Source organism: Leiobunum rupestre, chromosome 2, assembly GCF_980474605.1.
Source record: "Leiobunum rupestre chromosome 2, qqLeiRupe1.1.hap1, whole genome shotgun sequence".
Lineage (NCBI taxonomy): Eukaryota > Metazoa > Arthropoda > Arachnida > Opiliones > Sclerosomatidae > Leiobunum > Leiobunum rupestre.
This window is the reverse complement of record NC_143385.1, coordinates 32835113-32849472: the sequence shown is the minus strand read 5'-3', so window position 1 is coordinate 32849472 and position 14360 is coordinate 32835113. Positions and strand designations below refer to the sequence as shown.

The 14360-nt window shown below is 34.3% G+C and overlaps 1 protein-coding gene across 1 annotated transcript; it reads right to left on the bottom strand.

Annotated features, from left to right (window-relative positions):
• Positions 1 to 4772: 4772 nt before the first annotated feature.
• Positions 4773 to 13100, bottom strand: LOC149957370 (retinol dehydrogenase 12-like). Its single transcript, XM_090164786.1, has 4 exons — positions 12883 to 13100; positions 6310 to 6410; positions 5673 to 5962; positions 4773 to 5475 (listed from the first exon to the last, which is right to left on the bottom strand). The coding sequence occupies exons 2-4, from the start codon at positions 6408 to 6410 to the stop codon at positions 4862 to 4864; spliced, it is 1005 nt and encodes a 334-aa protein (XP_090020912.1). The 5' UTR covers positions 12883 to 13100; the 3' UTR covers positions 4773 to 4861.
• Between the last annotated feature and the right edge of the window lie 1260 nt (positions 13101 to 14360).

Below are 14360 nucleotides of genomic sequence, written 5' to 3'. Positions count from 1 at the left end.
CCAACTAAATAGAGCATAATTTGTCTAAATATAACACTCTACAATGGCTCTTTGACTACGTTATCATTTGGCTATTTTGAATTTAGCTTCCTTTGTCATTAGTAGATGGCACCACGGTCTCCAGTAAAGTAGCTTTTTTTTTCTAAGAATCTGATAGATTCATGGCCATCCTTAATAACAGGGGCCTTTTCATAATACAGGTGGCAATGATAGAGCCGACAGTTGCTTTAAAAGAAAAAAAAAACAATATTAATGTAAAACATTTTCCTACCTGAAGTGATAAATTCTTGGATTATTGCACAGTTTTGCACTTAGAGGATACGCATCACACGCTGCATAAACACTGTTACGAACTTTCGTGGGGTAGGTAAACGCCGTTTTACTCGCATGATACAAATATATTGGTATATAAGGTGTAACGATGAAGAGAGATCTGTAGTGTAGACTATGGTTGGGATGGCTCGACAAATATTTAACATTTATAGTTATTCATATTTTTATAAATGTATTTGTTTATACTGCTAATCGATAATTTTTAAACGAAAAAATTAAATATTCTGATATTAAAATAGAAAGGCCTTCAACTGAAAAACTATAATGATCACCAAAATATCTGGGTAGGGCATTTTCCTCAGATTTAAATTTCATCTCAAATTATAGGTAGGGCACTTCAAATTCCAGGTAGGGCACGGCCCGAGTGCCCCCCCCCCTGGTTACGGCCCTGGGTAAAAACCATTTACCCCCCTTTCCATGACCTCTAGAGAAAGTACAGTTGACATTCGACAATCGTTCCGTAGTGCGATTGCGCAATTTTGAAATTCCTCCTTCGACTAGTGTTAAGTTTTAGTTTTGGTTTTGGTTTTGAGCGTACATTTGTACTTTTTAATAAGTTTTAAAGTTTTTAGTACGAAAATACTTTTTGGATTTATTTAATCATTGTCACGCTAATAGACGGTAAAATAAATGGGGGTGGAATTTTAAACCGTCATTGCCACTTAAAAACTGGACACTAGCCAGGGAGGGAACACCGGATTGGTTGGTATTGGAGCATGCGCAGAGACCAATTTTTAACTGTCGCCGAGTAACAATTATCTAATTCGTGATTCTTCGTAGAGCACGTGGCGCCATCTAAGTATACTGACCGTTATATTTCGGGAATAAAAGCTAGACAAACTGGTTGTTTAACTGTAAATTTACCTATAACTTGAATTCTTTAAATTAAAATACAAATAATTAATTGATATCAATCGTAATAGACGTGAAAAACGGTTGAAATGACTTAAGTGACAATTAAAGTCGCGAAGTGGGGAGGCTGGCAGCCATGCTGTCACGAAACTTTCCCCCTTTTTTCCTACCCCAAAATTCAAAAACCCTTCAGAGGCTGGGAGCCGTTGGAATTTATTTTACCGTCTATTATATTGAAATACGAACCTTCCGGTTTCCCTCTATGTTGAAGAAGATTGGAAGCGATAAAGATATGCGATGTGTAAACAAAGAAAAAAATCTTTTTATTGTGTAAATATATTTTTTAAAGCATATTCTATTTGTCGCACCGATAACGTTTTTTCTTCCATGTTTTTTTAATGGTTACATTTTCAGTATAAAAACAGCCATGCAAAATATAACCTTGCTTCAGTTCGTATTATGTTTCATCTTAAATAAACTTGATTTATCGTTTTAAAATGTTGACTCCGTCTTAATTCATTTTCATCTTGTGTGGAAGCTGCTATTATCATTGAAGCGTAAAAACTTCAATACTCTATCATGTACAAAAACGAGGATCTCGGAGCTTCAGAAATCTTAAAAACTATAGGGGTATGATTTCAAAGAATTGAAACAGATAGATACCTAGCCTATGGTCCTTTTAACAGGCCCGTACATGGGGGGTGGCGCCAGGGTATGCTCAGCGCCCCCAAATGAGTACGTGAGCATCCTCAATTATATTAAAAATTAATAAAAACTGATATAACATAACATCTGTTACATGCATTTTTGTATATACAATGTATTTAAATATTTTAATGAAATATTCAAAGAAATCGAAATTTATAGTTTAAAAAATAACACAATAAACCAAATGTTGGTATATTTACTAATTTCATAGGTGGGGAGATAAAAATGACTCCAGGCATTGGCACCCCCGAAAAGAATTTGAGCGCCCCCGAGTTTTGGCGGCTGTGTACGGGCCTGCCTTTTAATATACGGTAAAAACATAAAAGAGCCTAACGGTTCCACAAAATAAACAGTTCTATTAATTCCCCGACAATCCCAACCCATATCAAAGTAGCGACACCTTTCCCAAATCAAATTAAACCTCGACTATCTTACGTTATACAAGTCTATAAACATTTATCTACAACGCCTAGCCAAAGCCATATAATTTGTTGAATAGTACTTATCACAAGTGTTGTCGGTACCGCCTGCCGAGATGTCACCTCCAGAAATGGAAATTGAAAAGTTAGGGAAGTTGACCACAGAGGAAGACTAGGAGGCCTTGGAGATGGCAGTGTCGTGAGACGATTCCAACCGCGAGACGACTTGCGTTCGCACATAGCTCGAACTACATTGATTGATAGAGCACTAACTTTATTTCGTTGAAGAAAGAGTTCGGATTTAAATCAGGAAACTTTGTTGATCTTTCACTCTCGGACCCCGTCAGAATCTTATTTCTTGCTTACTCTCGGACCTACCTCTCCACCTTTTTTGCCTGAGTTCCCGGATTTTGATGTCCCAGGACATCCGAGATCTTCAGTGTCACGTGTAGGTACCCTGTGGGCGACCAGGGCCGGACTTAGAGATCCTGGGCCCATAGGCAGATAAGGAGTCTGGGTCCCCTTTTCACGCGCTGCATTTACTATTATCCCTGGAACTAGGCTGTGCCTGAATTTCCCTGATTCAGCCTAGAAGTCTGAGCTCTACGGTTATATTACTAAATAAAAGCTCTTAACAATCGTCGACAAAATACGCGATAATTATGCAACATTGCGATTTAAGGCGGCGTCCGTAAACTGCGAGGCGGAAAATTTGGTTATTTTAAAACTATCTTCTACCTAGGAATTTCTCCAATGTAAATTACGATTGATATTATAGATTTATGCCTTCGAATACAGTAATTACCAATCGCTGACCCTAGGTGGAGTTATCACTACCCAATCCAAATATTGCTGCAATCTGCATTCTATGTGACAATTAGTTTAAATTTACGATGGACGCTACGAATATTTTGAAAGTTTATCACGGAAATGGCTTTATGGCTTATATTTCATGGCCTGACACTTGCCTTGCCAACTATCCCTAATTATTCCTAACCCACCAAAATATAATACCCCAAAAATGTTTCTAAATAAGTTCGCAAATTCTATAACACAATAAACGAAAAATGTCTAAAATAGCAATCGGGGTCTTTATACGAACCTTCAACGACTTGAACAAAAATTCCGAAACTTATATTTACTCAAAAATAGTTTTTTTCCCTTTTTTATTCCAAAATCAAGACTCTTATAACATTTGCGTACAAAGTTCAGCAAGGATGTATCTTACATTCTAATGATATTCTAAAAGGGGAAAAAATACTATTTTTGAGAAAATTTAAATTTCGAATTTTTTTTAAACATTTTATTTTTCCAGACCAAAAACCGCCCAAGTCTTGGCTAGATTTGGGCTATATTAAAGAATTTTTTTTATCATAGATAAACGTCAATGGTTGCCGAACTAACAGAGATCGCAACGATTTTTCACCGTAATTACATTATATGACTTCTTGTCTACCCATACTGAAAAGATCTACGAAATTGGCTAGCATCGTTTGGAGTTAGAGCCAGTCAAAGATGACTGATTTTGTGCATTTTGAGATGGTTTTCGTTTTGTATCGTTATTTATATGTGAAACATCGCCATCAAAAAATACTACGTGATATGAATAGCTTAATCTATCCAATGTAAAAGTCAAAATTATTCAAAACGCAATAGGAAGCTAACTTGGCCGCTAGGGGTCGCATGAAAAAAATATGTACAAATATTTGTTATATTTATTCAAATTTAATAAAACGCAAGTGTTAAGAGTTTCCAGTTTTTAAATAGAACCATAAATTCAATTTACAGCGCAAATAATTAAAAACCTTCGCCGCGTAACCTAAAGCAACCTAATTAAGCTCATCAATTTAAACAAATCGAACATAAAATTAACCTGACCTATAACCTAAACTAAATCTATCATAACTTGCAAACTTAAATTTAAGCTGAACTTACCTAAGCTGTATCCATCATAAGTTACGTTAGGTCAGACTTTTTTCCAACTAGTACTCAAACTCGAATAATAAAATTGTCATAAAAATTGTTAATTCGAATACTCGACTACTCGATTAAGCTTGCTCACTTGAGAGTCACTTTGGAGATTCTTCGTCGGGAGTTCATGATGGCGTTGTTATACTCTTTACTTTATCAACTATTAATTATTGTTTAATTAATTAAATTTTATTAAAAATGAATTACAAATAGTTAATTGTCTGGCCAAAGTAAAACTAGGCTCCAACTCAAATGGCTTACATAAAATAATTTATCCAACCCAACTTAAGCTAAGCTAACCAAAAACCTAAAAAACTGATTTATAAGTGATATCAAGAGCTCGATAACATTTCTTAGAAATATAGTTCCTAAATGCACCGATAGTCGTTTCTTATGGTGTAATAAATTTTTTTTCAATAACAGAAAGATACTACATGTCTTTAAATGAAATATATATAGACGTTTTCTGATAGAAAGCTATCAAGTAGTTGAAGGCTAGTGCTATCGTAACGTGCAATGCGGAACACTGACTTTCGGTTTGCTAATCGCAGTACAAAAAATCTATTCCAAACAAAGATTTACCCTTGCCTGACTTTTGACTGTAAGGTAGAAGGTATGATTTTATGCGGAAGAAAAGGCTGACATAAATGATCGCACATTTCCCAAAACCTTTTCCCGTTTTTGGGATTCGTGCCTTTTTTGGATGTTAAACCTTCGACATTATCGGAAAGGTACTTGCCACTGACGCCGTCCAATTCCTCAGAGACGGCCGCGTATTCCAGCGTCTCAGCTCCACGCGAAGCACTTTTCAGCCAAAAATATACCAATGGAACTATGATTCCGTTGTACAAGAAGCCACCGTTACGAGCTATATTGGTGTACACTCCACCCGGATGCACCGCATTCACCGTCACTCCGGTTCCCAGAAGACGCCGGTGTAACTCTTTCATCATCAAGATGTCCAATAACTTGTTTGTATTGTAAACTAGCAGTGGATATCTGACTGATGCCTCCAGTTGAAGGTTGTTCCAATCCAAGACACCGAAGAGGTGAAGTATAGAGGACACTATTACGATTCTGGAATCCGATGTGTTCTGGAGCAACTGCAGCAAGAGTTTAGTCATCAAGAAGTGTCCCAGAACGTTGCTAGCGAACTGAACTTCTATATTTTCTTCGGTCACTTCTCGCTTTCCTGTTGAATATTTTTAAAACATATAAGTCGTTGATGTCAAAGTAAGGACTCTGCTTAAGCAATTTTTTTTGTTGTAATGGGTTTTTTTTTTCATTTTAATATGTCGATAAAGAAAGCGTTCAGATGTAAATTCAATTTGAAATTATTTTTGCATGAATGCACTTATTCTTGATATTTCTAGTCATTGGACTACTGACCTGGAGAACCTGTCATTCCCGCGTTGCAGATGAGAACGTCCAGTCGGCTTTCCGTCCTGAGAATGTTTTCGCAGAAGGCCACGACGGACTTCATGGAACTCAAGTCCACCAATGACACCAGCACGTTGGGATTCCCCGTTGAGGCCACGATGTCGGCCCTGGCCTCATTGGCCTTCTTCTCGTTCCTACAGGCCAGCACCACTCGGGCCCCTCTAAGGGCCAGTTTCCTCGCCGCCTCCAAGCCCAGGCCAGAGTTGGCTCCAGTCACGATGGCCGTCTTTCCGTCTAACCTACAAGAAAATGTTTAAACCAAGCCTCGAGCCGTTATATCACAGGCCTAAAAGTGTTTAAGATGAAACACTGTGACAATGTCGTTATCTGATATTTTGTTATTTATTTTGTAGGCGCTTAAATCAGCCCATATTTCTGTTATTACTTGCACGGCCAAGCTCTGTTTATTAATAATTCCTAGCGAATTGATGAATGGTTTTATTGAACCAACGAATGCCCACAGACATTATTTGAATTGAACCCGTAAACCGTATTCAGAAGGAGAGCTTAATTTGAATCAATTGTCTTGAACAAAAATAATCTTTTGTTTCGAACTAACAAAATCTTTGATATCAACTCTGCAAACCTTCTTTTGCTGTGACATCGTCCTTCGGTTATCTTGAGGAACAACTTATACACGATTGCAACAATCAGAAATCCAAACGCAAATGTCTGCACATTAGTCATCTGAAAATGTTGAAATTTAATTTAGTACACTTGTTGCATATTCGCCTGTTAGACCTATCGCCCGAAGCACCGCCTTATTTTCCTATTAAAGCAAGTTAGTTTCTTTTGTAGTACCTGCATGGTACGATAGATGTCGCTTTCGGCAGCACTTCCAACCAAGTGAATTAGCATAGAGTAAACCATAGAGTAAACCACTCAGTGGTTTACTCTATGGTATTACCTCTAAACCAATTAACTTTTTAACCATCTCTAAAATTAGTTTAATCGTCTAATAAAAATGCACTACGCCCAGGCATTTACACTGCCTTATAGATGAAGAACTATAACACGCATAGGGAAAAGCAAAAAATCAAAGAACAAATCACTGTTAACCTGTTAAAGTTATTTGTCTGCTATGTCGATAATAACAATATTAGATAGCAGACGAAGTGTCAAAGGTTTCAAAGTGACGTCAAAAAAAGCTCATTTTAATTGGTTGAATTTAAAATAATTGTATATCACAGGCAAATGATACACCCAAAAACGAACACAAACCCGAAAAATGTTGTGTGTTGGTCTCCCAAAACCTGTACCAACGTTTGCTGTTCACACTTCTTAATTTACTGACAATAGGCGCTTCAATAAATGCCACTATCTTTTTCTCTCACCCCCCCCCCCCCCACGAGTAAACGAATAAAATTAAAAATAGTCACTTGTTTAGGTTAGTTTTATAATTTCTTGAATTAAATGAAATCCAGCTGAAGTGAAAAACATACTTTATTTTTGTCTCTACATGCGTTCTCTTTCAACTCTCTCTCTCTCAGCCAATTCAAAAACGTACTTTAGACCGTGGTTTGGCTGACCTTGACGTGGCGAGGGACATGTTATACAAATTACGGTTTTTTTAACTAAAGTTATGTTTAACAATTCCTTTTCTTATATTCATATAAAGGTTTAAATGCAAACAAAATAAACAAACTAAAATAAAATACAACCAGTTTTATTTATAAGGCTAAAATAGCCCTTTATAAAATGTTCGTTACGGTAAGAGGGGGAAGGAAAACTGCTTTTGCAAGGATGATTTAGATAAACTTTATATTTATTACTCCTTATTTTTACCCTCGCTAGTCATAAAAGGAGAGTAATTAAATATTTCAAATAACGAAAAAATTAGCACGGTTTCGATGAACTAAACGGCTTACCATTTCATTGACTGTTATTTAGTATTTAAAATAAATTAAAATCAGTTTGAACTCCTAAGTTACTGAGCCTAACCCGGGCTCCGTGAAAATTTTTGGGGAAATCTTACCGGAAAATGCAAAAAGTACAGCCAACTTTTTGTTTAGTGCTATCGAAATTGGTGGTGGGTGACGTAGAAAAAAACAGTGAAAGCACGTAGAAATATTTTATGGAAAGGCCTATTGTTTTTTTTTCTTTCAGGAGGCGCGTGCGAAATTGAACTAAATATTAAGCAGCGCGGGTTTTTTTAATACTAGTATGTCCTGGCTCTCTGTATTACTACTTCTAGGCAAATCACTGAACAGGTTTTATTTTAGCGTCTTTTAGTGGGACAAATTCAATCTTAGGCGACTTTCCATAAAAAAGGTGTAAAATTTCTGATCATTTTATCGGTTTATTGTTAATATTTGAAGTGTTAAATTGATGTGCAGTGTCAAGCCCAGTTCACACTTTACAATTAATTGGGCCACTTAACTGTATCCAACTAAGAAAATTGTATAGTGTGAACAGAAAAAGTGGGAACAATTGTTACAATTTGTCTGTTCACACTATACAATTATCTTGCTTACAATAAGTTGGATACAGTTAAGTGGCCCAAATAATTGTATAATGTGAACTGGACTTAACTGTCATCATAAAACAGATAGGAGTCAGTCCACGCGTAGGATCAGGTAAATTGATGCTAGAATGTAACGGCCCCAAGATTAATCCTTGCGGAACGGAAGAATAGACACTTAAATAAAACCTGTACAGAGATTTTCCTAGAAGTAGTAATACCAAGAATGTATATATTTACACCTAGGGAGAATGTCTATGTCGAGACGGCTTTTAGCCTTTCTCTCAATCCACCCGTTGGTCCCCCCAGTACGCTCCTCCACTTAAAATAAAACGAATAGTCCCGGTATTTCATTGACTGCTTAAAATTTACGTCACCTAACGCGATGGTAATCAAACGCCGGTGACGTTTTGTCTTTCCCCCCGCGCGAGACGGGGGAAAGGCGTTCAACGTGCCCGGCGATTGTCGCAACATAATCATTCTTCCTAAATATAAATAAATACATTCTTAGTAATACCGAGAGCCGGGACTTGTAAAAGCGTTATATTTTAAAGCGTGGTTTAATATTTCAATATAGAAGGGATTGTTCAATTTTGCAAGCGCCCCTTAAAAGTATCAACTGCGCGCGCTATCAGGTTTAGCCTTACAAATAAAAATAACATAAACACGTGACTTTTTTATTCGGTAGGCGAAAATTATTCTCTTACACCGGGACGAAAAGTGTATACTGCTTACTCATTTGCTATATATTCGCGTTCCAATTTTTCTCCAACATTTGGTGTTTCAATTTTTACCTCTCCTCGGTGACTCGCGCATGCGCGTATGGGAGGAATGAAAAAGCTATTGTTAAATATATAATGAACTATCGACAGAGATTAGAGGTAAGAGGCGATAATTAGATAATTCGTTACTCTTTTCAGACCAATAAAAGGAGTAATAGATATCGATAACGACAAAGCCAAAGATTTCACCAACGGGTGAATTATAGCCGATATCATAATTTTTAAGAGCCTATGACTAACATCAGTTCCCTAGGTCTATCCGCTCAAATCAGGATTCGGCCAGGGTCCCGAAGTAGTATTTAACCTGTGGTAAATAACGTTATGGTATAAAATGGGAAAAGTGGTAAGTAATTGTAAATAACGTTATGGTATAAACTGGAAAAAGTGGTAAATAATGTTATGGTATAAAATGGGGAAAATGGTAAATAACGTTATGGTATAAAATGGGAAAAGTGGTAAATAATGTGGTAAATAACGTTATGGTATAAAATGGGAAAAGTGGTAAATAATAATAAATAAAGTTATGGTATAAAATGGGAAAAGTGATAAATAATTGTAAATAACGTTGTGGTATAAAATGGGAAAAGTGGTAAATAATGGCAAATACCGTTATGGTATAAAAGGGGGAAATGGTAAATAACGTTATGGTATAAAATGGGAAAAGTGGTAAATAATGGTAACTAACGTTAAGGTATAAAATGGGAAAAGTGATAAATAATTGTAAATAACGTTATGGTATTAACTGGAAAAAGTGGTAAATAATGGTAAATAACGTTGTGGTATAAAATGGGAAAAATGGTAAATAACGTTATGGTATAAAATTGGGAAAAGTGGTAAATAATGGGGTAAATAACGTTATGGTATAAAATGGGAGAAGTGATAAATAATTGTAATTAACGTTGTGGTATAAAATGGGAAAAGTAATAAATAATTGTAACTAACGTTATGGTATAAACTGGGAAAAGTGGTAAATAATGATAAATAAAGTTATGCTATGAAATGGGAAAAGTGGTAAATAATTTTAAATAACGTTATATTATAAAATGGGGAAAATGGTAACTAACGTTAAGGTATAAAATGGGAAAAGTGATAAATAATTGTAAATAATGTTATGGTATTAACTGGAAAAAGTGGTAAATAATGGTAAATAACGTTATGGTATAAAATGGGAAAAATGGTAAATAACGTTATGGTATAAAATTGGGAAAAGTGGTAAATAACGTTATGGTATAAAATGGGAGAAGTGATAAATAATTGTAATTAACGTTGTCGTATAAAATGGGAAAAGTGATAAATAATTGTAACTAACGTTGTGGTATAAAATGGGAAAAGTGATAAATAATTGTAAATAACGTTGTGGTATAAAATGGGAAAAGTGATAAATAATGATAAATAACGTTATGATATAAAATGGGAAAAGTGGTAAATAATGGTAAATAACGTTATGGTATAAAATGGGAAAAATGGTAAATAACGTTATGGTATAAAATGGGAAAAGTGGTAAATAATGTGGAAAATAACGTTATGGTATAAAATGGGAAAAGTGGTAAATAATGTGGAAAATAACGTTATGGTATAAAATGGGAAAAGTGGTAAATAATGGTAAATTAAGTTATGGTATAAATTGGGAAAAGTGGTAAATTATGGTAAATAACGTTGCGGTATAAAATGGGAAGAGTGGTATAAAATGGTAAATAACGTTATGGTATAAAATGGGAAAAGTGGTAAATAATGGTAAATAACGTTATGCTATAAAATGGGAAAAGTGGTAAATTATGGTAAATAACGTTATGGTATAAAATGGGAAAAGTGGTAAAAAATGGTAAATAACGTTATGGTATAAAATGGGAAAAGTGGTAAATAATGGTAAATAACGTTATGGTATAAAATGGGAAAAGTGGTAAATAATGGTAAATAACGTTATGCTATAAAATGGGAAAAGTCGTAAATATTGGTTGATAATGGTAAATAATATATTTTTTACCTACATTTATAACAGAGATAAAACCTTTAAGATATAGAACAAACTTGTAGAGTAATTAAAATAGAGCTTGAGGTCTTCTAAAGTTGATATATTCCTTTTTTGAAATATTTTCTTGAGTTCACATATTAATATACAATATAAACCAATATTTACCATATTTATTATTTGTTAACAGTATGCACAATATTCGAAACAAGATGTCCCGGACATTTAAGTACATACAATCCCCCCGGTGTATATTTAATTTTAAATAATAAATTGAAATTTGAAAAAAAATCCAATCATCTTGTACATTGGAAATAAGGTAGCGAAACGCGAGAGCGTTAATATAAATTAATTTTTAGTCGTGTTGTTTGTCGGAAACCTTTCCTGGAAAATGACCGAGGCCTTTTTTCCGTAAAATTTTCCGTATTTTTCTGAAAAAATTAAAAATACGTTTTCATTCCACGATTAGTCCAATTTATTGTTTGCAAATTTAAATAAAGCAGCGTTTTCGCCTAATTTTTTCGAATCTAAAAGTAAAACTAAACCTCTAAACTAGTTTAAACTGATTAACAATGTAACACTATTAATGTTTTGTAGTATGTTTACTGTTATTAGACGTTTTATATCGATAAATAGTTAACAAAATTAAAAACCCTAAAAAAGTATTTATATTTCTATTTTTAACTTTTCCGCAATTTTCTGCATTTTTTTTCCAGAAAATTAACAACTCTAATTTTCAGACAAACCGCATTTCTCGAGTGACCTAGTTTTGAAAATAAGGTGGCGCGAACGCGTTAATTTAAATTGATTTTCAAACAAACCGAATTTTTCGAGTCACCTGGTTTTGGAAATAAGGTGTCGCGAACTCGTTAATTTAAATTGATTTTCAAACAAACCGAATTTTCCGAGTCACCTGGTTTTGGAAATAAGGTAGCGAAAAACTAACGAATTGTTTTTGAAGGTGAATGGCGCATGTATCAATTGGTATTAAATTAAATATCACAATAGGGCGTACGCGGGTCAGTTGGTCCCGCGAATTGGACAGAAACCTCAATTAAAATTTCTTAAAGCAACCGAAAACGTAGTTCATAAATAATAATTACTAACTAAAATATAATTTACGACAAAGTCGGTCTTAATTTAAAAAGTTATGTTCATTTGAAGTCGAAAATCGGTAGAAATTAAATGGCCAACAATGACCAAAATGGGCAAATGCCCCACTTCCGGGGCCCCGATCTCACAAATGTTAGCAATGCCGGCGAGGATATGATATTTGCAAATGATTGACGTGTCAGCGGTGGACACCATACGTGAAACTAATACACACAAAAACAGTGGTATATTTGGAACACTGGATCCGGCGAACTGATGCTACTTTAATAGATGTCATTAAAAATCCTAGCTATTGCAACAGGACACTGCAATTGAGTATTCAATACTCTAAATGAATAGACATTTTGTTAGTATTACTGTCCTTTTTTCATATAAATCAACACCCACAATTGATCAGACATTCGTATAAATCCCCTTACGTAACAACGTACTCTACATAAAAACGTTTTAAAAAATTTTGGAATCAACTTGAAAATCCCTAAATTTATACCGGAATTTTAAAAAATTGAATCACCACGAGCATTTACCTCATTAGTTAATGAAATAACCCTCCTATTTATCTTACCCTCAAAACAGTTATTTAAAAACTGAGTAAACTTTCAATATTTAATTGATCCTGAAAGCATTTTCAATATATTTTTCGAATAATAGATATATATGGAAAAATCAATTCTACTAGTCGTTTAGTTATACAAAAACTATACTATTCTAGCCATTCTATTCTTAAAAACATATACCGAAATCAAAACATTTTATCTACCTAATAAATCATACTAGTAGCATTCAGAAATCCATTCAATGGAAGACAACATGGTAACAACTAAGTAAACTTACCTGTGGGATCTTCTGTGGATGCTCGTGTCGAAATATTTTCCTTGTAATCACGATTGAAAAATCAGGTATCCAATTTGAAAAATAGAAACAAAGATATTACGCGTTTTGGTGGTTGGACTAGAGATCATTTCTTAGGAGAAAGAAAGTTTCAGTTTGTAATAAAACGTCTCGCGAACAAGGTCGTTTTTAACAGTCGAATTTATTTCGATGGATAAAATATTACAATAATTTTTCCTGATCGTCTCTGAAAATGACCAAAGGGTTTTTGGCCGCTTCATTTGGGAGTATAATCTCAAGGATAAAAAGTTTAAAAGAATTTAATTATCAACGACAGCTAAAGTATGTGCATTTTACACTAACGTAAGAAAGTTTTTAAGGTCGTTTAATCGCGCTAAAAAACAGGTTTTACGTTTGACGTTGCAGTAATGATGTTTGAAAGAACGGGTAGGGAAAAAGAACATTTTTATAATGTTTTTCAAAGTAACCATTACGTGACACGCTATAGGGTAAATCCATGTCAAATCACCCGATTTCAAGAAAAGTCAGTTTCGATTTCGTTTAAACTTTAACCACTTATTGTATAGACCTTTTGAGCAGGAAAGCCAAATTTTAAGCTCTGAAATCGAAGTATTTTTGAAGATACGATTTTTTTAAATAACCTTGCAAGTAGTAGAGTGTTTTGACAAGTACAATTTTGTCATTTTTGAGCCTTGATATCTAAAGATCGGTTAATATCACGTTGGTGCAATTTTTATAACGATTTTACTGGTGGTAAAGATAACTAAGTAATCATTATGAGGTTCGAAAATAGGGTCGTTAATTTTATAAAAATCAGCGAATGTGCCATAAAAAATCGCAATACAGGTAAACAGACCAACTTCGTCGGTCTTTAAGACATTGAAATAAATTTTTTTAAATTCATTAATCGACCTATATAGGATGAAATTAAGCCGGGGAATACAGATTTCATTATATAACATATGAAATTTTCATCTTGTGTTTCCAAGTCGTTCAAGGTCAAACGTTAAGGGCAAAACGAACCCGATTTTTAAAACTTAAAACTGAGCACTCCACGTCAAATCAACCAGGCCCATACCACTCAAGTCACCGAATTTGATTAAATTTTTTTGGCAGGTGTAGTTATGGGTAAAACTAACCCCTGTACAGCAAAAGTGCCGAAATAAGTTTATTTGGAAATTATATGATAAAATAACTGTTTTGCGATTTTCCGAAAATCCGTTGCACCCAAAGAATTAATAGCTATAACTTCAGTTCTAAGAGAGATAAAAATGTGATCAATGACTTATTTTATAGGTAATGAAATCCTTAACACACCATATTATATATTTTTTTAAATAAAAGGTTTAAAAATTTGGGAATTTGAAACTTGGAGGTAAGTTATTCGTGGATCCCCAAAATAGCTAAATTAAGGAAAATTAATTTTTGCCCCCTATCGACTAATTTCGACATAATACATT